We start from the raw sequence: 24,733 nt of genomic DNA on the forward strand, positions 1-24,733 counted from the left end.
GTGGTGCAATTCTCTACACTTTCAACAGGAAACACACGTGCACAGAATGGAATGTTAAAACCACAAAATGCCCTGCACTCAAGGAGGTGTGTGTGTGTGTGTGTGTGTGTAGGAGTCTGAAAGTAAGAGGCCAGTCTGGTACCCAGGGACAGCTCTGGGTCACCCAGGACTTCAGAGAGAAAAATTCGGTCTCAAAAACACCCATGGGGAGAAAGGTAGCTAGCCGTAGAAGCGTCTCTTGCACGCCCTGAAGACATGGAACCCCGCTAGATCCCTCAACCGCCTCCCAGACAAAGGCGAATGGGATAAGGAACAGGAGGCTGGAGCCCAAGATTGTCACGGAACCATAGAGTGGGCACACAGACGAGGGGGAGGCTTTTGCAGGGGACTTCCGGGGTAGGTCCTATCAGAACGGAAGTGCCGTGTGGCGCGCGGGGTCTGATCCGGGCGGTGGTCGGCGGGCCTAGGTCCATCGACACCCGGGGGCGCGCGGGGGCTCGAGACGGTGTCGGGTGCCCGACCTGGCCTCGCGGCCATGAACCTGGAGCCGCTGCGCAAACGCGTCCGGCAGTACTTGGACCAGGTGCGCGGCGGGTGGCCGGACGCTGGGCTTCGGGGCGGTGGGGCCTGGCGGGGAGCGCGCCCCTGATCGCCCAGGTCCTGCGCGGACAGTGGGAGCGGGGTTGCGGTAGGAGGTTGCATTGTGCCTTGGAATCTGGCCGCGCGGCGGGATGTTTGAGAGGCTTCAGTTGTGAATACAGCCTGTCTCCAGTTAGGACTGGGAACAATGCCTTGTGCAGTCAGTGTCCTCCGCACTTCCCTTGAGTGGACAGCAGGGAGTGTTTAAGGGAGGGTGTGTCTCTGGGGTCTACGTCTTTGGGATGTCTTTGGGTTTTTGCTAAAATGCTTGCTCTCCCGATAAATGGGAAACGGAATAGAATCTAAGTGATTGAGCCAAATGTTTGCACTTTTCTGGAAGGCTGCGTGCTAACAGGCAGTCGGTTTTGTGATTATTTTCCTTGGCACTGAGAGGACGCTGTGGGCCTCTTCCCCTCGCGGGGCTTGTGTTCTGAGCAGATCTTGACTCATACAGCTTTCTCCCATTCGGCAACCCTGTTCCCAATGTGTCCTGGGGAAACTGAGGCTGAGGCAGTAAGAGACACAGGTCAGCACTAATTAGGACAAATTCAGGAGTGTCTCTCCACTGGCAGATTAAGTTTTGTTAGAGTTGGCTATAGCGGGCGATTTTGCCCATGACTAGTGACTGTTAAATGTGTTACAGGTTTAATTTGAAATACTTGAATCTAGTGCTCACTAGATTCTACTTTGGGATTGATTTGAGCTTGTGTAAAGTGTCATTCCATAACTGTCAGTACCAGACGTTCTAGATGACTGCATGGCAATCACTTATCTACTGTTTTAAATACTAGCTGAAACATTTTTGGTAGTGTATGAGTTAAAATGCTATCTTGAATTGTATATATGAAGTTCTTACTGTAATGAACCAAAACTCACACGAGCTGAGCTGTAAAATACAGATGATTGGTGGGCCCCGTGCTACATCTAAGAACGTGTTGTAGTGAGTTGTTGATTTGGTGTGTGGGTTTGTGGTAGTAGACATCTGTCAGAACTGTGGGGGCATCGGCAGTCACCCTGTGTTTGCTTTTTGTATGCAGCAACAGTATCAAAGTGCTCTGTTTTGGGCAGACAAGGTAGCTTCACTCTCTCATGGTGAGTGACACGCAATTTATTTCCCCTAATTAATCCTTAGAAGGCTTGCCATGAGCCTCTGACCACTTGTGTAATTTTGCCCCTCAGAGGAACCCCAGGATGTTTATTGGTTGGCTCAGTGCCTTTACCTCACAGCACAGTACCACAGAGCAGCCCACGCACTGCGCTCACGCAAGCTGGACAAGGTAAGTACTGAAACTGTGAACTTCAGTTTTCCCACTGTCTAAAACGCCATTAGGGTCTGATGCTGGGCTGTGCTGTTGTTAACATTTAAAAGAACTCCAATTTTTTTATCTTTATGTGAAAAAAATGTTTTATCTGTTGGTTTGGGTTTTTTTGAAGGGGACAGGGGGTGATGTTGAGACAAGGTTTCTCTATGTGGCAACCCCGGCTGTCCTGGAACTCAATTGGTAGATCATGCTGGCTCTCAAACTCCATATACCCACCTACCCCTCCCTCCTGCTGGGTTCAAAGCTATAGCCCACCACACTGGCTAAGAGTTATGAGTTTGTGTGTGTGCCACACGGGTGTGGGTGCCTCCAGAAACCAGAAAGTAGCATTGGATTCCTTGGGACTGGGGTTCCAGGCACTGCTGAGCTGCCCTATGTGGGAGATGGGAACAGCCTTCCCTTCTTGGAAGAGCAGCAGGTGCTCTTAACTGCTGAGCCGTTTCTTCAGCCCAAGAGGAAGGCTCTCACTCCAGAGTCGCAGTCTTTTATTTCCCTCCCTTGCCCACCTGTCTTACCTCTAAGTTCTCATTGTAGTGTTTTTGCTTTTGTTTGCTTTAAAATTTTGCTTCTTGATATTATACTTGTTTATATATAGTGTGTGTGTCCTGAACCACCTGTGGGAGTTTGTCCTGTCCTGTCATGTGGGTCTCTGGGGACCAGACTCTGCCCCTCAGTCTGTGGCAAGCACCTTTAGCGCTGGAGCTGGCTTGACAGCCCAGTTTGTTTGTTTTGAGATCAGGTGTCACTATTTTCTTAGTCTGGTTTCCAATTCTTGGACTCAGGGCAATTCTCCTGTCTCAGGCTCCTATGTGGTTGGGATTGCAGGCACATAACTTCTCTTGGATCCTCAGTGCTTTTAACATATTTCTGAGGAATATAGATTAAAAAGACTAGGTCTCTGTCTGTCTGTTTCTTTCTCTCTCTCTTTTAAAGCTGTAAAGGAGAAATTCTAAAACTCTGCATGCTTAAGTTTTCTTTTAAAGTAGATGTATGTTATTTTATACAATAGGCATACATGTTACACATGTAGAGCGCTTGACTATTTCACTTATTTCTTTTCTAGCTGTATGAAGCTTGCCGATACCTTGCGGCTAGATGCCACGTAAGTCTGCTTAGTTTCTGTTTTGTGTGGTGGCAGTGGGGCTGTGAATAGCAAGCACCCTTCACAGATGTGTGGCAGCTCCTGTTCCGGAAGCTTAAACATGGCGACTTAGCGTGGCATTTCGTAAAGAAGGGCCTTTTTAGTATTATTTTCTATAAAATATTGATTCTTAATTTGTACTTGAGGCATTTAAATAACGTATATAGTATTTATTACCATTTAAAAATCTAGAAGTCTGGGCTGCAGAGATGGCTCAGTGGTTAAGAGCACTGACTGCTCTTAATCAGAGATCCTGATTCCATCCCTAGCAACCCCATGATGGTTCGAAATCCTTTGTAATGGGACCTTATGTGCCCTTCTGGTGTGTCTCAAGACAGCTACAGTGTACTCATATACATTAAATAAATAAATACATACATACATAAATAAATAAATACATAAATACATCTTTTTAAGAAAACCGTCTAGAAGACATGGGTGATGAATAGAACTTGTGTTTTCTTCACAGTATGCTGCAAAAGAGTACCAGCAGGCTCTGGACATCCTTGATATGGAGGAGCCAATTAACAGGCGGCTCTTTGAGAAGTACCTGAAAGATGACAGTGGCCCGAAAGACCCTTCTAGTGACTGGGAGATGTCACCGTCCTCTGTGAGTGAGACAGTTAGCATGTGTCAGTAACAGCAGTGGAAAATACCCACATTGCATGGCAAAAAATAAACCCTCGTACATGTGTATAAAAAATTATGGTTACCTGCTTGTTCCAAGTAACCAAAGCCTCTCAGAGCATTAATTTGAAGCTATAACGATATGGATGTCCTCTGAATAGGCTGAGCTGAGACCTCACAGATGCCTGGAGCTGCACACAGTGGGTGGGAACATCTTTCTCTCCTCTCTGTGGTCTGGACATATGAAGAGGAATCTTAATAAGCTTCAATTGTTTACAGGAAAGAATTTTTTTATTTTCTTGATAGCACCTAATATCATTAGGTATGTTTGAGTTTGTATTATTTATAATTCTACAAAACTAAAACAGACTTAACATAATCACATGCTCAGGTTATTAACTTGGCTTGTTATTTTTAGAGGCTTATTGAGCTCCAGCTCACGTCATACAGATACAGCTCATCCATTTAGAGTGTGTGGTCCAGTGGCCTTTAGTGTGGTGAGGCTATGCCAGTTTTACCATCCCGAGAGAGTCCAGATTACTTACTTGTTACCTACGAATTTACCTCCTTCCTTTATAATATAGTTCTGAAGGAGCTGTACCCTAGTTGTCGCCTGTTTATTCTAAAAGGTACAGTAATATTATGCATCTGGGTATCTCTCTTCCCTTACCCGGTCTTTATTAATTATGTACTTAGAAGTACACTAATTTTCCGCTAGGAAATGCATATATTTACTACCTCGGGATTATTTTTGGACCTCTTACGTATTAACTTACCTGCTCGGAGTGCATGGCATACTTGTAATGCATTACTTGTTTTATGAGGTTATGTTTTAAACACACTCCAGAGAAAACTGCCTAAATCCATTATATTTTAAATTTTGATTTATGGATTCTTGCCACCATGTTTTTAATTGCTCACTGCGAATCACCATTAACTTCACTCTTACGTCATCGGCAGGGGACATGGCCTTGAAGCCACCCTCCTGAAGTACAAAGCTCCATTGGCATAAAGTCACCAGTGATCAATGTCCAGGGAAGACAGGCCAGTGAAGCTTTAGTCTAGCCGCAGACTTACTATGTTGCCCAGGTTGGCCTTGAATTTGCAAATCTTCCTTCCTCAGTTTTCTAAGGGCTGCAGTTGTAGCTTGGTGAGACTTTTTTCATTTTGACGTTGTTTATCTGTTGATTTACACTGTGCTTTGGCGGCTGAGATGACATTGTAGACACAGTAAAGACTTCTCAGTGTTTAATAGTATATATCTGTAAATCAAAAATTAATTTTACACCGGGCAGTGGTGGTGCACGCCTGTAATCCCAGCACTTTGGGAAGTAGAGGCAGGCAGATTTCTGAGTTCGAGGCCAACCTGGTCTCTACAGAGTGAGTTCCAGGACAGCCAGGGCTACACAGAGAAACCCTGTCTCGAATAAACAACAGAAAAAAACAAAAATTAATTTTACTTAGCACATAACAAAATGTATTTTTCCAACAGATAAAGAGCTCTATTTGTCTTCTACGAGGGAAAATCTACGATGCGTTAGATAACCGCACTCTGGCTACCTACAGTTACAAAGAGGCTCTGAAGCTGGATGTCTACTGCTTTGAAGCGTTTGATCTTTTGACCTCACACCATATGCTGACAGCACAGGAAGGTTTGGGAACTCCTGTGTTTGTCCGTGTGTGTGTGTGTGTGTGTGTGTGTGTGTGTCTCCGTGTGTCTGTGTTTATTATGGTTGTTGTGTAGAATGATAATGTTGCTTGGCTTGTCTTATTTTCTGAAATCTGTATACTTAAGAGCAGAGTACACAGAAATAGACCTAGCTTCCTTAACGTCTTCATGTATGAAGCACATCGCAAACAGTGTGATGCCGTATTTTTTGCTGATAGAGTCTTTGAGGGCTGTGATATCATGAAATCTTTTATGAGAAGTGATTTAAGGGGGAGTTATAAACCAAGATTCAGTGATTGTCTCCTAGCCACACTTTAAATCCCTGTTTCCAAGGCCCAATTTCAGAGCAGCTTAATCAACGAGTTATAGAGGTTGGGCTCTGACAGCAGGTCTGACTCTAACCCATTAGACCCAGAGCCACCTACCGGCTGTGTGACATGAGTAATCAGGAGAGCAAAGAACACAGGGTTGGTGTGGTAATGGGGTTCATACATAGACATAGCCAAAATACTGCCTCTTAAACCATTGGGCTCTAAAGACAGGGACAGGGACAAGTAGGACACTGGCTGCTGGCATCTCGTAGAGGCTGAAGATCTTGGAGAGAGCCCTTCTGTGCTTGGGATGCCTTTCAGAGAGTGGGCCGCACCATCAGTGTAGTCGTCGGCAAGGCCTGGGTCTGTCTGCCAAGAAGGAGGACTGTCTGAGGTCTCCTGGCCCGGCTCTCCGGGAGCAACCACTTTGTCAGGATTCTCTACTACACTTTGATTTCATTTTCCCTGAGTTGATTTACATAGAGAACTGTAAAAGTAGTTTCAATTGCTGTTTTCCCATGAATATTTGAAAATGTTATTTTTTCTTACTGTTCTTTAGAAAAAGAACTTCTGGATTCACTGCCTCTTAGCAAGCTCTGTGCTGAAGAACAAGAATTGCTACGATTTGTATTTGAGAACAAATTAAAGAAGGTGAGGAAAACCTCAGCCAACGTTTCCCTTATGTGAATATCTTATATCTTTCCTTAACATTGGCCTTTTTCCCTTTATTAGTTACTTTTGTATATACGTATACTCTGTGTGTGTGTGTGTGTGTGTGTGTGTCTGTCCATGCGCACACTGGCCTGTGCATGCAGTGGGGGTGTGTAGACCAGAGCTGAGAGCTGTTGTCAGGACATTTTCCAGGCAGTTTCCCACAGATCCTGTCACTGAGCTTTGCTATGTGGGTTAGAATAGCTGCCGGTGAGCCTGCAGCACCTACCTGTCAGCTCCTTGGCGCTGGGATCCCAGGCCTGCAGCCAGGCCATGCGCAGCTTGCACATGGGCGCTGGGGCCTGGAACATAGGACTTTGTGTTTGCACAGCAATTGCACTGTATCCAACTCTAATTTAAAAAATCAAAAATTGTTTATTAACAGTAGCATGTGCCACAATAGACTGTGTCAATATCTGAAAATGCTTCCTAAGTTCTGTCTTCTTTGTGATGAGATTGAACAGGAAAACAGTGATGAGAACTAGTAGATGCTGACATTTATGCTTTCGGGGCTCATGAGAGCCTTGTGTGATGTCCTCTCTTCTCCGGTACAACGGACACTGCTTTCTCCTTGTGCCTTGCTGCTGCTCATCGTCTGTATACATTTCTCTGTTTCAGTATAATAAGCCCAGTGAAACTGTCATTCCCCAGTCAGTGAACGGCTTGCAAGAGAATCTGGATGTGGTAGTGTCTTTAGCTGAGCGACATTATTACAACTGTGATTTTAAGATGTGCTACAAGCTTACTTCTGCGTAAGTATGTTCTCTGTTTCCATGTCAGAATGTGAGCTTCAGTCTGTACTGTCTCATTCACAGACACATTCTCTGACAGGCTTATATTAATTGTTGGCGATTGAAGTTACCTTTACATTTGTAGAATATTGCACACGTTTCTGTAATAAAAGAGCAGGTTCCAGGCACCAGGCTATTGATCTGTGTAGGCTCACTACAGTCCCTGGGGAAGAAGAGCCCTGCCTGCCTTCCCGTCCACTGATGTGGGACCGACAGGTTCCCGGGGCTAATTATGCTGAAACAGAGAGACTTACACAGAAATGAACAATGGCCAGGTAAAACCTGTCTGCAGCCACCAAGCGCCTGCGGGCTTCTAAGCCACACCACAGTTCAGGCTCCAACCTCCTGAAGGTCCCTCTTCTCCAAAGTGTGACAACGTGCAAACCCAAGAGGTGATAGTTTGAAAATACCAGTTTGGCCCATGGTTTTGTAAAACTCCTCATTTAGTACTGTTAAATCTAAGGCAGTCCTGTGAGCCCAGGTGCCCTATTTTGCATATTCACTAGCGAAACCATCTCCTCTAATACCAGCTGCCCGTTGCGTGTCTTCAGACTTTGCAGCCCAATTACACTTTGTAGGTTTTTGTGGAGCATTGGGTTGGGGGCAGGGGGCGGGGGAGTCATTTGTCTTTTGGTTTTCGATACAGGGTCTCTCTCTATTCCTGGCTTTACTTGCTCTGTAGACCAGGCGGCTGTAAACTCAGGGGTCTAACTGTCTCTGCCTCCTGAGGGCTGGAATTAAGGTGTGCCGCAACACACCTCACACCTGGATTTTGTTTTGTTTTTTAGTTGGGTTTTTGGTTTTTTGGTTTTTTTTTTTTTTGTTTTTTTTTGTTTTTTTTTAGCTTTTGAAATCACAAAAAATTTAGTAAATAAATAGTTATATATTTAAAACTTTATACTTTCTATCCTTTTAACTAGTTAAATTCTGTTTTTAAAGTAAAAAGGTAAAAGAAAAGTCTAAACTAGTTTTTATTCTTTTCATTCAAACCAAATTTTTAAAGATTTAAATAGTGGTGGGGCTGGAGAGATGGCTCAGTGGTTAAGAGCACTGACTGCTACAGTGTACTCATATAAATAAATAAATTCATTTAAAGATTTAAATATTTTACTTATGTAAGTACAGTATAGTTGTCTTTAGACACACCAGAATAGGGCATTGGATCCCATTACAGATAGTTATGAGCTACCATGTGGTTGCTGGGAATTGAACTCAGGACCTCTGAAAGAGCAGTCAGTGCTCTTAACCTCTGAGCCATCTCTCCAGCCCCACCAAACCAGTTTTCCATTAATGCTTATTTTATTTTTGTGATCCTGGAGATTGGCCCTAGGACCTGTCCATTGTAAGCAAGTGTTCTGCCCCTGAGCTACATACCAAACCCTCTTTATTTTGAGACAGAGTCTTATTTAGTTGCCCAGGCTGGCTTTGAACTTGTGATTCTTCTGCCTCAGCCTCTTGAGTAGCTAGTAATGTAGCAAGTATGCACTGTGAGGCCTGGCTTCCCTTTCCTATAATTAGCTGAAGTAAAGTGTTACAGTTTCAGCATCATGAGCCCAGTATGCACCCTGACTGAGGGGGAGGGGGGTAGGTTGAGGTAATGAGGACTCCTGTCTGTCACACTGCCTTCCAGGTGGTAATGCGCTGCTTTGACTTTCAGAGTGATGGAAAAAGATCCTTTCCATGCCAACTGCTTACCTGTGCACATAGGAACTCTCGTCGAGCTGAATAAAGCAAATGGTGAGCGCTTACAACCCCAGACCTGTGATCGTACCAGCTGAGGATGACCTGGAGCTCCCAACCCCTCTCCCTCTCCCTCCCAAGTGCCAGGAGTACAGGCGTAGGCCATCAGGCCAGGCCTTAGTTGTTTTTTAAAGGGTTCTGAACTATTGAAAGTTTGTATGGCAAACCCTGGCTACTTAGCTGCAACATGGCGGATGCCACAGCAGATGCCACAGCAGGAGTGCTACCAGTGTGGCAGAGCAAAGTGTCTGCCATCTTCCTGCTTCCTCCCTCTTGTTCACAGACCTGACTTGAGGTTCAGAGTAGGTTAGCTTCATTGGGATCATTTTTGACTGGTTTTCCTTCCTGATTTTTTTTTAACGTATGAAATTATTATAGGGAAACAGTTAAGTCAATATTTAGAAATTGGAAGGGAGTAGATATTTCCATGTTTTAACATTTGAGAAATTTAATTTGTTGGGCAGTATATTTGTCCTTAAGTCTTTTGAAACCAAATGATGAGTTTGGTCAAGAGGGGAAAGGCAGAGAAGCTCCGAGCCTACATTCCGTGCCCTGGGGTCTGAACATCCCATCTCCTGGAAGCAAACCGCAGACTTGGCCACCTGGATACTGAACCAGAATGTATATATAGGACATGTGGCCATAAGATATGTCAGCGTGACATGCTAAGACATGCCCATTGCTGTATCGCTCGCTCCCATGGTGAACACGGTGTCTGCCTCACAGCTGATTACAAACTGATTACCTAAAGGGCTCTGCCGCCACCCTGTGCCCTTACCCACCTAGACAATTCTAGCCAGTGCTCAGTGGCGGCTGTTGGCACTGAGGAGGGGTATATGCCAGGCTCATTTGTACTTAGAGGCAAGAAGCGATGAGATTGCGGTGTGAGGGTGGATAGAAGGGCAAATCTGAAATCTGGATTATTCATGTCAAATACATTTTTCCCTTTTTCCTAAAACAGAACTTTTCTATCTTTCTCACAAATTGGTGGATTTATATCCAAGTAATCCTGTAAGTAATACAATTTCCTTTTTCTTTTTTGTTATCTGAACTTTAAGAAAATATTTTGCTAGTACGTAGACATTAGCTTATATATTTAAGTTCAATTGTGTGTGTGTGTGTGTGTGTGTGTGTGTGTGTGTGTGTGATTTAATGTATGAGTACATGACCTGTATGCCAGAAGAGGGCATTAGATCCTTAGGGATGGTTGTGAGCCATCATGTGGATGCTGGGAATTTAACTCAGGACATCTGGAAGAGCAGTCAGTGCTCTTAGCCCTTGAGCTATCTCACCAGTCTGCACATACTGTTTCATGTTACAGCCATGAGACAAGATTTCTAGTCCTAGAGACAATAGCCAGCAGCTTAATTATGAAATCATTTCACTACACTAAAGCAAAAACTTTGATTAAAACTTGTGTCTGGTTATTAAAGTCTATACTCCTTTACTACTGTGCAGAAGCGCAGCATTGACTTATGCTCAGAGAGCTAGGGTGGAAAATAGAATCAGCAGCTGTGTCCTTACGGCAGAAGCCAGCGAGCAGGGGCTGAGTCTCAAGAAAGAAAGACTGTGTCTAGCTCAGCTGAAACCAGTGTAGGGGAATCCAGCCTAAAACTCAGAGCCTAGCTAGAAAGCCAAGATGAGCCCGGGTCAGGCCAGAGCCCAGGCAGGTGTGCTCCTTAGAAACCTTGTCCTCAGTGGGAGCCATCTTGGGAAAAACCACAATATCTGTTCCTATTCAGGATCTCAGTAGCGTGTGTGTGATCTCAGAGAATCCCTAATTTAGACTACAATTTAGGAGTTGAGAATGTCCAACCCTCGCTCTGTCTGGCCTACCTTGTTAGATTCCAATTCAAGGTTAAGTGTCTCTGGTTATAGTAAATATTGGACTTTTTAGGTATCTTGGTTTGCGGTGGGATGTTACTATCTCATGGTTGGTCATAAAAATGAGCATGCCAGAAGATATCTCAGGTATGAATTTGTTTTCTTCTTTGCTGTGTAGTGACCCTCTAAGACGAGAATTGTTGCTCATAAGTGTTAATGCAGGAAGTACTTTAAAAGTATGACTGAAGCCAGGTAGTGGTGGCACACGCCTGTAATCCCAACACTCTGGGAGGCAGAGGCAGGCGAATTTCTGAGTTTGAGGCCAGCTGGTCTACAGAGTGAGTTCCAGGACAGCCAGGGCAATACAGAGAAACCCTGTCTCAAAAAAACCAAATCCAAAAAAAAAAAAAAAAAAAAAGTATGACTGAATGCTCCGTAAGCAGGGCCGGCTCTCTTGCATTGCTGTGTGTATACTGTTCATTAGGATGCTGTAAGCAGAGATAAAGCAGTGGCTTGGCCATTATTTACTCCAAGACCTTAGATTACGTTATCTTACTTGAGCATAGGAAACAAAAATGTAGTTTGAAAGGCTGTTTTCCTTTACACTGTCAGCTTTCAGCTTTTGCTAATAGAAAATACATTAAACTCTGAATGAGATTAGGGTAAGTTGGTGTACTTATCGTGTAAGTAGGTTCCTGTGAGGATCTGCTGTGGGTTCAGATTGTTAGGCAATGTGCACCCAGGGAGCCCAGTGTGGTGCCTGGTCAGAACAGGCCCACGTCACGTGGCCATTTAAGCCACCAGTGTTAGCCGGGCACTGGTGGCGCATGCCTTTAATCCCAGCATTTGGGAGGCAGAAGCAGGCGAATTTCTGAGTTCAAGGACAGCCTGGTCTACAGAGTGAGTTCAAGGACAGCCAGGGCTACACAGAGAAACCCTGTCTTGGGGGGGAAAAAAGGCCACCAGTATTAACCTTGGGTCACAGTGGGTGGGCTGCTGCATAGAGTTTGTAAGTTGCATACAGAATGCTAATGAGTTCAGCTATATTACTTCATCTAGAAAGCATAGGGCTTGCCTAAAGTTTCTCAAATGTCCTGCCTTGCCTTTGGCAGCATTAACAACAGTTAATTAGCACTTTGTTAGCAGTTATTCAGTTGATGTTAATGTTTTTGATGCCCTGTCCATATACAAACCTAGAAGTTGATGAATACATACATTACGTGAATATTGCTTTTGTTCCAGCAAAGCTACCACACTTGAGAAGACCTACGGGCCTGCCTGGATAGCCTATGGGCATTCCTTCGCCGTAGAGAGTGAGCACGACCAAGCCATGGCTGCGTACTTCACGGCTGCACAGCTCATGAAGGGGTAGGCATGCCGCCTGACTGAGCGCCAGCAGGGCTTCTCTTGCCAAGTGGGCGGCGTTTCTCTTAGGAATATTGTTACCGTTCGTCCTGAATCAGACAAAACTGTCACAGATTTGTTGTCTGTTAGGTAACAGTCTGTATTTATATCATGACTGTGACAACAGAGGGGGAGGGAATCAGTGCGAGAGAAGGAAATGAGACCAAGGGGAGACTTGAACACAGAAGCCTTTTACCTTCCTTCCTGGTGAAGAACGGAAGTGTTCATATAAAATGGTGACACACACACACACCCCGTGTCATTGCAGCTGTGTTTGAGCGTGTGTCACTGCTGCACATGCAGTTCTGATGCTGACTCTTCTCCCTCTGATTTTCTAACAATTCTGCAGTATGTGTTCTGAATCTCTGCTAATGTTTACATGTGTAATTATTGCATCTCCTCGATGCGCTGAGTGACTTATCACTAGAATGTCCCACCTTGTCTCTGGTGACAGCCGTGTCGCATCTGTTGCTTTGCATCCTTTCAGGATCACCTATTGTAGTGTGTGAACTCTCAGTCAGTGGTCAGGGAGCTCCGTCCTTGCAGTCTCTGAATAGATGTATAAGCAACATCCCGTTAAGTTGTTTTTAAAACTCTGTATTTTTTACTGTCCGGTGTATTTACTTCCATGGACCATGGTGAGATAGATAGACTTATTTCAGCCATTAGTTCATTTTCTACGTCTCATGTGTTTACAGTTTGTATTTTAGTTCTTTTGAGTTTTGTTGTTTATAGTGACTTTAGTGATCATCTTGTGATAAGCAACATCTTAAAGCAATGTAGTTTCAAGTACTCACTTCCGCTCGGTCCCTACTGCCTTTGTGTGATTGTGAATCACCTTAAACCTTAGGTGAAGCCATTACCATGGTTTATACTGAGTTTTTCTCTGTTGTCTTTTAATCATGTAGAAGAGTTGCAAACACGGCGACAGCTCCCTGCCTCTGGTCAGCACTGCACTGCAGTCACATCGTCACTTACATGGACCGAGTCACTTATTTTCCATGTAGATAGAGTTCGCATGTAGCTAAGTTACCGCCCATGTCCTCACAGCTCTGTATAGGGCTTGCTTTAGATCACTAGTGATGGACGCTCTGCTGCAGCTGCTCCGTGGCTGCTTGTGCTGTTCGTTTGGAAGCCCTTTTATCCTGCTTTTATTCCATTTGTTCTGCTTGTCACTATTTGGTTCTCTATTATAATTTCTACTTTAGGGCCCTGGATGGATGGCTCAGCAGTTAAGAGCACTTAATTTCTCTTGCAGATAACTAGGTTCAGTGTCCAGTAGCAGCTCACAGCTGCCTGTAACTTCAGCTTTGGGGAATCCAATGTCTACTTTTGGCCTTCACAGGCTCCTGCACACATAATACACTAGTCACATACATGTATATAATTTAATTTTCTTCTTTTTTTAATTGCTGTCCTCTGATGGGGCATTGTTCTTAGACTTTTTACTAACTTTGTAAACTTGATTCTCTTTACTTCTTTGAGAATTAACCTAGCTCATTTACAATATTGTCTTTGAAGTCCATTGTCTCCTCTGCTGCTAAGGCAGTTTCTGTTGACTGCTTTTTGTTCTGTTTGGACTGTATTTAGAGTTAGAAAAAAGTAAATGATAGAATCTAAAGCTGACAAATTTCTGTTGCATTACAAAGTTTCAAGCGTTGAAATGTGACTTTCCCATCTTTTCAGGTGTCACTTGCCAATGCTATATATTGGGTTAGAATACGGTCTGACCAATAACTCGAAACTGGCTGAGCGGTTCTTTGGCCAAGCTCTGAGCATCGCCCCAGAAGACCCGTTTGTCATCCATGAGGTTGGAGTGGTTGCCTTTCAGAATGGAGAGTAAGTACCAGAGGCCTTCTGTCCGTCTGCTGTGGGCTCTTTGAAGTGGGGCCTTGGCCTTAAAACTCCACTGACCAGAGCTACTCTTCATTGGATTTTTGTTTTATAAAAATGAGTTTATTCATTTTTATTTTTAGATGTACTATTTTATGAGGCAGGAATGAATTCAAAAGTAGAAATTCTCTTGGCAGAATCCCCTAAAACACTAAACCATGTTGTGCTTCTCCTTTAACACAGACTGCCTGCCAGAAACTCCGGGACCTACCATGGGCCTGGACAGTGTCTTGTCAGTTACATGTTAGATTCACACAGCTTCACATTTTGAAAGAAAAAAGTCCCGTGTTTAATTATTGACAAAACAAAAAAAGCAAATTATTTAGTATGTCATCTTGAGAGTAAGACTTTTCTATAGCCTTGAGTATCTAGGGGATAAGCAGTTTGGAAGAGAAGACTGTACCCTGCATTAGATGCTACCTAAATGTAAGCACAGGTTTTTGTGTTCTGAGACTTAGGTTCTTGGGCTGGAGAGATTTTTTTCTGAGACTTAGGTTCTTGGGATCATAGAGGGGAACACTAGCTGCCTTTGCAGAGGACCAGGATTCTGGTCCTAGCATCCTCATGGTGGCTCACAGCAACTATAACTCAAGTTGCAGGCCCCCCCCCCCTTCTGACCTCTGTTGGCACACACAGATATATATTTAGGCAAAACACTTAGACATATAAGTCTTTAAATTTTTTTTTCAGTTAGCTTACGTAAATATTATAAAGAGGGTTTCTAGCTCTTAAAATTTTTCTTAAAAGTTTCAGAATTGTTATTTTATGTGTGTGAGTGTTTTGTCTGCATGTGTGTATGGGCACAGAGGTCAGGAGATGCAGGCTGGTTAAGCCACCTGTGGGTCCTGGGAATCGCTGAGCCAGTTCTCTAAACCCATAGAACTTTGGATGCAGGTAATCGCTTAATATAGCCCATCCTCAAAATTTGCAGTCACTCCCTGTGAACTGGCCTACAAAAACCACTTGTTCTCTAAAACCAATACTCCAGTGATTTTTAATCTTCACACATGTAGATATGAAAAAAGCCTGCGTCCACTGAAGTCCACGGAACCATTCCTGTCTAATCTCTACCAAAGTGTGCCCAGCCTTCTAAGAGTCTTTTTAGCGCTGTGGTTTCTCAGTGTATGTACTGTTTATGGGGAATTTTACCATCTAAAATAATTTCCAGACTGACTGCTGTCTCTTGGTGCACCATGAGTAGCTGTCATGTGTCTCCAGGGAGTGTGTGCAGGAGCTGAGCATTAGCGGAGAGTGTGCTGTTGGTGTCAGTGAACTGACCGTGTAGGTTAAAGAGGGGTGCTCATGGTTCAGTTGATGAATTATTGTGGCCAGACATTTACAGGAGTCATTAGAGTCGACTCTCCTAAATCCTGAACTTGTGCAATATTAATATCATAAGTTTAGCTATTTGTCTGGCTCAAATTATTTTCTTTCTTTTTTAGTTTTTTGTGGTTTTATTTTTGTTTGTTTTTGTTTTTTGAGTTATCATACAAAGTAATGAGTTCCTAAGGCATTTTCATGTATATGTGTCATTATGCTTTGTTTTTATTCATAGTATAATCTGAATTATTTTTAGCAGTTTCTATGTTATTTTAGTACTCCTAGAGATACTCAGATTTTTCTCAGTGTCTTATCTTTGCAAATTGTGAATAACCGCTAACCCCTCCTCTATTTTAGATGGAAAACAGCAGAAAAATGGTTTCTCGATGCTTTGGAAAAAATTAAAGCAATTGGGAATGAGGTATTGTGTGTAATATTTGCACATACACACAGACACCACTGAGCATATTTAATGGTGGATATGGAAAATGCAGGCAGTCTTTCTCCTGAGGGGATCAGCTAATGTTTGACATCACAGATAAGTAGAGTTACGATTATCTGTAGACTCATATACCACAGAGAACATGAGTTCAGTTCCGATTACAGAGCAGCTACTGGGTGTGACACGGGGCAGCAGTCAAAACACACACGGTGGTTTTTTGAAATGGCTTCCGATGACCAGTTGAAGTATTAGTCTCTTACTTGACATTGCTTCTCTAGAGTTTCAAAGAGTTTCATCTTTGGCTCAGTTTTTAAAAAGCAATTTGGTAGCAGACCAACTTCTGTAGAACTAGGTGACATTCAAGTTCAGACCTTTTCTGTTTTCATTAATTAGTGCTAATGAATTAACTTTCTAACAGCAAGGCTGCACATGCACTGGCATTATTCATAAATAGTCATTTTAACTATAAGTGTGTGTAGCTAAGAGATGGCACGCAGCTGCTCTGGGTTTCTCGTTCTGGAGCTGGTTCCTGTTTGGTCTTGTTACTTTGTTTGGCGTTTCCCACGCTGGTTTTCCTTTGTGCCTCCATGCTCGTGGCCTCCCCTCCTTTGTGATTGGTTCTGTCTCTCTGACGGACGCTGTTCCCCAGTCCACCCGGACAGTCTGCCTGTCGCATAGGCTGGGCTCTGCTTGCTTTAGTCTTTGTTTGTCATTTGACCTTACGCACACTGCTGGGTATCCCACATGTATGTCTGTAAAACATGGGTTTTTGTCAGCTCAGCTGAGTCTTGAGTAGTTTTGAATAATACTAGTGTTTTTGTCAAGGTTGGATTGCCAGCCACCACATTCCATCTTTGAAACAATTAAATATTTTACTGTTCGCTGGCTCAACAGCAGCACCTGGTGCCGGTTAGAAACACAACACAACCCTAGGATCTGCAGTTTTAGCAACATTCTGAGTAGTCTCATGCATTAAGTCTGAGAAACCTGAGCCATTCCTAGAATCTTTTGCAATCTTTTCAAAAATTTAAATATGAGCGCATACTACTATTGACATATCAGAATGCCAACTAAAATTTATGCAAGGAAAATACTGTTTTACTTTAGTAAGAAACTGCAGCAGAAATCAAGCTAGCTAATGAGAAACACTCATGCCCAAGAATCTCTGAAGGGTTTTGGGTTTGGTTTTTTTTTTTTTGTTGTTGTTGTTGTTGTTGTTGTTTTTGGTTTTTTGGTTTTTTCGAGACATGGTTTCTTTGTTTCTTAGCCCTGCCTGTCCTGGAACTCACTCTGTAGACCAGGCAGGCCTCAAACTCAGAAATCCTCCTGCCTCTGCCTCCCAAGTGCTGGGATTAAAGGCGTGTGCCACCACTGCCTGGCTCTGAAGGGTTTTTGTTTGAATGGGCTGGGCTCCTAAATCCAGTCCTCAGTGCCTTGGAAAAGATGACCCAAGTTCCTTTTTTTATTTGCTTAACATGTGTTTTCTAAGTGCCAGCCATGAGCACAGAACTAGGCATCAGCTACAGTAAAAACTTTGCTGTTTGCTGCTTTCAGAGCCATTGGAAAATACAAGTATGTAATCTGAGCAATGGTCCAGTCTGACTGAGGATATGAAGACACTCCATTCAAGAGTCACTCACCCACATGTGACAGTGAGGAATGGTTTGGGGCATACCACACACTCCATCCTTAGTATGCAGACATTAGCTAGACAGAAATAAGGGGCACAGTATTTCAGAGGGAGAAGTGTGTGCAAAAGTGGGAGTGGATTCAAGGTTTTGGATTTGACATTTCAGAGGATATCAAGAAATGGACCAGTAACAGGAAGTGGGATATCACAAACCTTGAAGTGGTGTTAGAGAGCTGGCAGATTATCCAGGGAGAAAGAACATGAGAAGTTTCAGAAAGAAGACAGCATAGCTGTGCTCACAGGGTAGGGGCTCAGGCCAGGTTCCTAATATTGGGAAGCCAAGGTGTATGACATTGGAAGTGTGCCTGTCAGGTAAACTGAACAAACTCCAGAGTCTTAGAAAGGCCAGGAAACCTGTCCCCATTGAGTGGCTGGTTTGGACATTTGCAATGAGGTTAGTGAATTGAAATGACTAGGGAAGGATGCATTGAGTTAGTAGACTGAGTTAGTAGACTGAGTTAGTGGACTGAATTAGTAGACTGAATTAGTGGACTGAGTTAGTGGACTGAGTTAGTAGACTGAATTGACAGTGCTTGTAATACTTTCTAGATTTAGAAGGCAGATGACCATAAAGATCCAGGCTCTCAAATCAACTCTAAACATCCTAGTACACAATTTAAATTTCTTTGGCCTAGCTGGACTCTGGGATGAAACTGTGCTAATTACAGTCCAGTACTTAGGAAGTCTCATCTAGTAGAGGAGAAAATTGGATGAACCAATAAATCCTGTCTCTGCTGTGTGGGGTGGGGTGGAGTGGGGTGGGGTGGGGTGGGAATACCAGGAGACACCCAAGTTTGCAATTTGTAGGATGTGAGAGGAGTCGCTGTAAATACCTCAGGCTCAAGAGTCACCTGGACTTGATGTTGCTGTGTTCTAGGTAACAGTTGACAAATGGGAACCTTTGTTGAACAACCTGGGGCATGTCTGCAGAAAACTTAAGTAAGTGAAGTAGAGCAGTTTCAGTTGTGGTCTCTGTCACTAAAAGTGTGTTTATTTTGAATAGCCTTTCTATGTTTATTTCATATCCTCCAGCCCCCACACTTGACTGCAACAAGCACCAACATCCCCGGATTTCCTATGTCAGTTGGTATACTTTTATTTTAGAAACACTGAAAAGTATAACAGCTATGGCTTTTGTCCCTGCCTTGTATTAAGAAACTTTAATATTGAAAATTAATTTTGAAGCACTTAAATAATAAGGTCTAATTAAAACCATATCCATATTCTGGCTTTGTTTCCCCAGAAGTTTTATAATATTGTAAACATGCGACAGTTACAAATGTGCTCTTTGCTGAAAATGTACTTCAGTGGTAAAAGCCCTGGGTTTGCTTCCTGCACTGTGTAAAACCAGGCATGGTGGCGCATGTGTTTGTGATCCCAGCATTCAGTAGGTGGAGGCGGGCAGAGCAGGTTCAAGGTCACATGACTACATTGGGAGTTGGGGGGCCACATGAGACCCTGTTTCAAAAATTGGGGGGGGGGGTGTTGCTTTGTCAAAAGTCAGTCTCGGGAACAGGCTGATTGAGAAGTCAGCAAGTGTGTTAGGTGTGGCAGCACACGTCCACACGGCTAATCCCTGGGACTCGAGGTGCTGAGGCAGGGTGATTGCTGCAAGTTTCCCTCTGCATGACAGAGGGAAAGGCGGTTTCAACAAACAAACGAGAGAAAGTTTTTAGAGTTTCTACATAATTATCTGTATGTAATGCAAGATAGTTTTAACAGCTTAAAAAGAACTGAAACTACTGAAAAAATAACTGAAATAACTGGGGGAGGGTGGTGGACAGGAGAATTGTGCTAGAGAATTTGAGTCTTGACTATCTGTTAAAGTTTTAACCTTCCCAGACCTTAACTGAGTATGAAACCTTTTCACAGATTTCTACAGAACAAATATTTCAGAAACTTTGGGAAATAATATTCCAAGTAATTTATAGGTAGATGTTAAGGCAAGACTCTAGTTGCCTTTGGTGTTATCTGTCACAGGGAAAATGGTGAGTTACGAGCTTGGTATGGAAGTCCAGGACTTTCTGGCCCAGCTTTATGCTGCACTTCCTCATCCAGCTCAGGGACTTGCCAGGAAATAAATACATGTTCTGTTTTACTTTTTGCAACAACTCACTAAATAGCCCTGGCTGGCCTGGAACTTGCTGTGTAGCCCAGGCTGATTTCAAACTCAAGAGATCTGCCTGTTTCTTGCCTCTCAAGGCCTATGACTAAAGGCCTGTAACATAACACCATATTCCACAGGAAAATATATTTAAGATGGTGAAATCCATAAAAGTAAGTATGAGGAGTTAAAAGTCTTGACTATGTCTCTCAGTCTCTCAGCAAAGACTAGATTCACAAAGACATGTAGAATGTTTTTTTGGTTTTTTTGTTTGTTTGTTTTCTTTTTCTTTTTTCTTTTTTTTTGAGACAGGGTTTCTCTGTGTAACCCTTGGCTGTCCTGGAACTCACTTTTATAGACCAAGCTGGCTTTGACCTCAGAAATCCATCTGCCTTTGCCTCCCAAGTGCTGGGATCAAAGGCGTGTGCCACCACTGCCCAGCAAGTAGAATGTCTTTAAAAAGCACTTTTATTCCATCCAGTAATGTTGTCTTTTCCCCTTCTCTTCCTCCCCGTCTCCCTCCAACAGGAAGTATGGGGAGGCTCTGGATTACCACAGGCAGGCACTGGTGCTGATCCCTCAGAATGCCTCCACCTACTCTGCTATAGGCTACATCCACAGTCTGATGGGCAACTTTGAAAACGCTGTGGACTATTTCCACACAGTACGTCTTTGCTTATATTTTACTCTAAGTTTGGTTAAGGATGTGCTCCTCGGTTTGAAAAGATCCTTTCGAGGCCACATTTTACTGATTTACACATTTAAACTTCTTTAATAATCCCGTGTTTATTCTTTTCTCTGCAAAGAAATTATGCATATTGTGTAGTACTCATCAAAGTAGAAATAAACATGAGCTGCCCTGCATATGCGTTGAGGTGTTTGTCCCTCAGTCCCATCTGGATTTGTCCAGGCAGGAAGAGAGAGAGGACTCCCTGTCCTCCTCCTGAGAACTTGGACTATTAACCCCATGTTCCTCCTGTAGGTGAACAAAAGCAATCCACGTATTTATCACAACAAAAGAGTCTTTTCTTAGTTCATGGACCTTATTTCATGAAAGCTTGGAGGTAGAAAGCCTTTGAAGGTCCATAAAAGAAAAAACATCGAGACAGAAAGCGCTAAGTTGTGCTTTAATATATAAGTATAAGGCCACTAAAGGAAAAAAAGGGCAGCTACACTTTATCATCATCATCTCCTGTCATGTACTCATCTATACCTAGAGTTCAGTTTTTTACCACAAAAAATATTTTTTATTGGATATTTTATTTACATTTCAAATGTTATCCCCCTCCCTGATTTCAATTTTTTTATTGGCACTCTAGTCTGTATATTAAGAAGTAAAATATAAACAAATAAATGGTTTCAGTTTCCAGCACCAACAGGCGGTGTCACTTTCTTCCTTTTATAGTATCTTGGTGGTAGCTTGCATGACTTTTCCTGAGTTGGGATTTTTACAAGCTGCAGATACCCGTTTTACATATCTTATAAAACCTTCAGATTGCTGATTTGTGAATAAAAGGCTTAGACACCCACCACAATTCATAGATTACCTTTACGTAGCCTTTCGGTGGTCTCTTTCCCCTCCCCTGACCACTAGGCACAGCTTCAGAGGCAGGGCATTTATTACAGCTGTGCCTGCTCACGGCAGCATGAGGATACGACCAGCTGTAGGACAGAAACACCGGAAACGTTAGAATTTGAGAACATCTGAGCCTTAGGGTCAACTAATGATAATTGGAGAGACAGGTAATATGTGAGGTAATGCAATATTTGAAAGAGATTCATTGGTGTAATGTGATCATAACTGGTCTTTAAGGATCAATAGCTACTTTCAGGCTATATGAAGTCCTAAAGTTAGTTCTGTGGTTACGGGAACCCTGAGCTGCTCAGCCTAACTTCAGAATGTTTTCTGGTCTTAAAATCTTTGCGATATTTAAATGTGAATATTAATGTAAATAACTGATCTTTAATTGTGTTAATGCACAAGGTTCACAGAACTCTAAAGACAGTTTTTTAACGTGCTGGGGCAGCCTTTAGGACGAGAGTGGGACAGTGTAAGACCCATCCCTGACCCTCACCTGGAGCAGTCGTCAGCTCACGCCCACACTTGGAGCTGGCTGCTCGCTGCTGTCTGGGCTAACCTATCAGGGACTCCACAGGATGCGTTGTGAGACTATGTCTAACAAAAGGGAAGAAAGAGCATTTTAATAACCATGCTTGATCTTTTTTGGCAGGCTCTTGGTCTTAGGCGAGATGACACATTTTCTGTTACGATGCTTGGTCATTGCATTGAAATGTACATTGGGGATTCTGAAGCTTATATCGGTAAGATTTATAAACTATCCTCCTGGCACCATGTTATACTCTGTTTTGGTCTCTTGAAATCTCATCCAGCATTCGGAATTCAAGAAACGTATTTAATTTGTTGAAATAGTGTAGCATGAGTTAGTAGCTCATTTCAGGTTTGCTGCTGGCTCTGCATAGGACATTTGTGCTGTGTGGTCGTACAGAAGGGTCAGTCGAGGTAGAAGAGGAAGTCATAGTCATGTTTCTCTAAAGCAAACGAATGACTTTGTCCCACAACATAATAATACAAAATTTAATAGAAGATTAAAATACCTTTCATCTATTTAGTAGTGATTTATAATACTCTGAAGAGCTTTTATAATGATAGGATCATTTTAAATACAATTTTTATACTTGAGCACTTTAAGAACAAGTATTGTGAGATCAGGAGAGTACACTGAGGTTAAATGTTAAGATCTGGACTTAGGGGTAGGTAAAAAAAAGAAAGAGACTTTAAAGACTTGGACATAAATAAACATGGAGGGATGGGAATGATAAATTGAGCTTTAATAAAATGAAGAACTTGGGCTGGAGAGATGGGCCAGTGGTTAAGAGCACTGACTTCTAGAGGTGGCTCACAACCATCTATAATGGGATCTGATGCCAGTGACACTGTACTTACATACATAAAAAACAAATAAATGTTTTTTTTAAAGTAAAATTTAAAAAATGAAGAACTAAAAATCCTACTGTAAGAAGAAAGGCCTGTACTCCTATCTCCTGGGTTGCTGCTTGGGCTATGTACACAGTCTCGTGGATGGTGTGTTTGTGTGTGTCCTGTCCATGAAAAGGGCAAACACCGGAGGAGTGGCCTAAGGTTAGGGAACACATTGAAGGCATTCAGCGACATCTCTTACCTGGGAATGGAGCTGACATTGGCATAAGAGGCCACCATGCATCTTCCAAGCAGCTAATGCTTCTAACCACTGAGCCATCTCACCAGCCCCAACTAGTGATGATGTGGAACAATTGATATTTCTGTGTTTTGATTATGTTAGAGTTAGAAATGAGTAAAACCTGGAGGACCATTAGTGTGTTGTCATAGTTACCAGTGAAGTATTGCTGAGTTGCAGGCTTTCATCAACAGTAATAAGTGGTTGAGGTCTGTGGGTCACTTGTGTGCTCTTCCCCTGGTTAGTTCTTGTGGCTTTGGTCAGATATATGACTGACTCTATGATGGGCTCACAGTGGGTGAAGGGCCTCTGCTGGGATGGAATCAGATTTCCATCCAGGCTGCTTCATAGTGTAAATGGGCTCAGAGATCTAAAGGACAAGGACTAACTTCTTCTGCTAAAGTGCCTAGCCCTGAAAGCTATTAGTTTAAAATGTGTAATAGTTTCAGTTATGTTGGAAATTATTGACCCTAATCTAATTAGATTGGCCCAAGTATATACTAATGTTATTATATGCTTTGATATACCTTGAAAATACATTTCATTTCTATGAGCAGTAGCTGAGTGACTGTACCCAGTGTGGTTTAAGATGTACCCATTCCCAAGCTTCGGGAGAGTTAGTTCTGAAGCCAGCTTGGAACCAATACTGCATACACTCTGAAAACGTTTCTAAGCGTCTCTTTGAAGATGGTGGAAGATAAAGGAGAGAAGACAGTGGCTTCCCTTGTGACCAATGTTTATGTTGTTTAAAGCACAGTTAGACTTACGTGGCAGGGCAGAACCAGTAATGGTGGAATTTCATGTTTTCTAATGATGGTGTTTGTTTTTAGGAGCAGACATTAAAGACAAATTAAAGTGCTACGACTTCGATGTGCATACAATGAAAACACTAAAAAATATCATTTCACCTCCATGGGATTTCAGGGACTTTGAAGTAGAAAAGCAGAACACAGAGGAGGCGGGGCTTGCACCTCGGGAAAACTCCACTAAGCCTCCCGAGTCCAGGCCCTCCTTGGAAGAGACTTTTGAAATTGAAATGAATGAAAGTGATATGATGCTAGAGACGTCTATGTCAGACCACAGCACTTAACTTAACCCAACGCGGTCCAGGGCCCACCTCATGTGCCAGCGTAGGTCAGTGTTCCCGTGCAGCCTTGCTACAATGTCCCAGCTCCTGATGTGAATCCAAACTCCATGTCTACAGTTAGGACCAACAGCCTGCATTAAGAGGTGGCACAGCAGACCTTGGCAACAGATGCTTTCTGAGTTTTTGAACCTACAGAGTAGTTAGTTACATGCAGCAGAATAAAGAAGGCCAACTGTTCATTGTCTTTTTCATTGTGTCTTTTCCAATAAATTTATATTTGGGAATAACTTCAGAAGTTTCCAAGCTGGTAAAGTGTATCTGTTACCTTTCTGTTGCTATGATAACATCTATGACCAAGGCAGCCATTGAAGGAAGAGTTGGGATTGATTGTGCTGGAGAAGCAGTGCCATAGGCAGGCATGGCAGCTCAGGGGAGCACAGACAGTTACTCTCAAAGCCTGCCCAGTGACACATTCCTCCAGCATCTGGGGACAAGTGTTCAAATGCCTGACCCTCTGGGAACACTCACTACCACACAGTTTCTGTCTGCCCCTTACCTGGTATGTCCCATTGTTAACATACTATCACCATGGGACATGTGTATTGGCTAAAATACTCTGATTGGTATGATAATCATAATTCCAATTTTCCCCAAGGTTCGCTACCTATTCCAGCACTCTGGGGGCAGAGGCAAGTGGATCTCTGAGTTCGGGGCCAGCCTGATCTGTAATGAGTTACAGGCTAGCCAAGATAATATAGTGAGACTATCTTTATATTTATAAA

The 24,733-nt window shown here is 43.0% G+C and overlaps 1 protein-coding gene across 2 annotated transcripts; it reads left to right on the forward strand.

The window, feature by feature from the left end:
- Positions 1–396: 396 nt before the first annotated feature.
- Cdc16 (cell division cycle 16) lies at positions 397–24,246 on the forward strand. 2 transcript variants are annotated; one of them, XM_052162207.1, is made up of 18 exons: positions 397–583; positions 1,677–1,731; positions 1,819–1,916; positions 3,025–3,063; positions 3,572–3,712; positions 5,222–5,381; positions 6,269–6,360; positions 7,039–7,172; positions 8,869–8,948; positions 9,913–9,962; positions 10,849–10,922; positions 12,018–12,143; positions 13,866–14,018; positions 15,750–15,813; positions 18,402–18,463; positions 20,157–20,292; positions 21,860–21,950; positions 23,695–24,246. In XM_052162207.1, exons 1-18 carry the CDS (start codon positions 536–538, stop codon positions 23,952–23,954), a joined length of 1,863 nt encoding a protein of 620 aa, XP_052018167.1. In that variant the 5' UTR covers positions 397–535; the 3' UTR covers positions 23,955–24,246. The 2 variants fall into 2 exon arrangements, with proteins under 2 accessions (XP_052018167.1, XP_052018168.1); XM_052162208.1 differs by lacking the exon at positions 1,677–1,731.
- Positions 24,247–24,733: the final 487 nt, after the last annotated feature.

This window comes from Apodemus sylvaticus, chromosome 18, assembly GCF_947179515.1.
Source record: "Apodemus sylvaticus chromosome 18, mApoSyl1.1, whole genome shotgun sequence".
Taxonomy (NCBI): Eukaryota; Metazoa; Chordata; class Mammalia; order Rodentia; family Muridae; genus Apodemus; species Apodemus sylvaticus.

Bases quoted from the DNA above. Each gene is read 5' to 3' on its own strand.
- Cdc16 (XM_052162207.1), top strand. From the start codon at position 536: ATGAACCTGGAGCCGCTGCGCAAACGCGTCCGGCAGTACTTGGACCAG. The intron at 5,382-6,268 runs GTTTGGGAACTC...ACTGTTCTTTAG, and splicing joins TATGCTGACAGCACAGGAAG to AAAAAGAACTTCTGGATTCA. The intron at 12,144-13,865 runs GTAGGCATGCCG...CCATCTTTTCAG, and splicing joins GCTGCACAGCTCATGAAGGG to GTGTCACTTGCCAATGCTAT.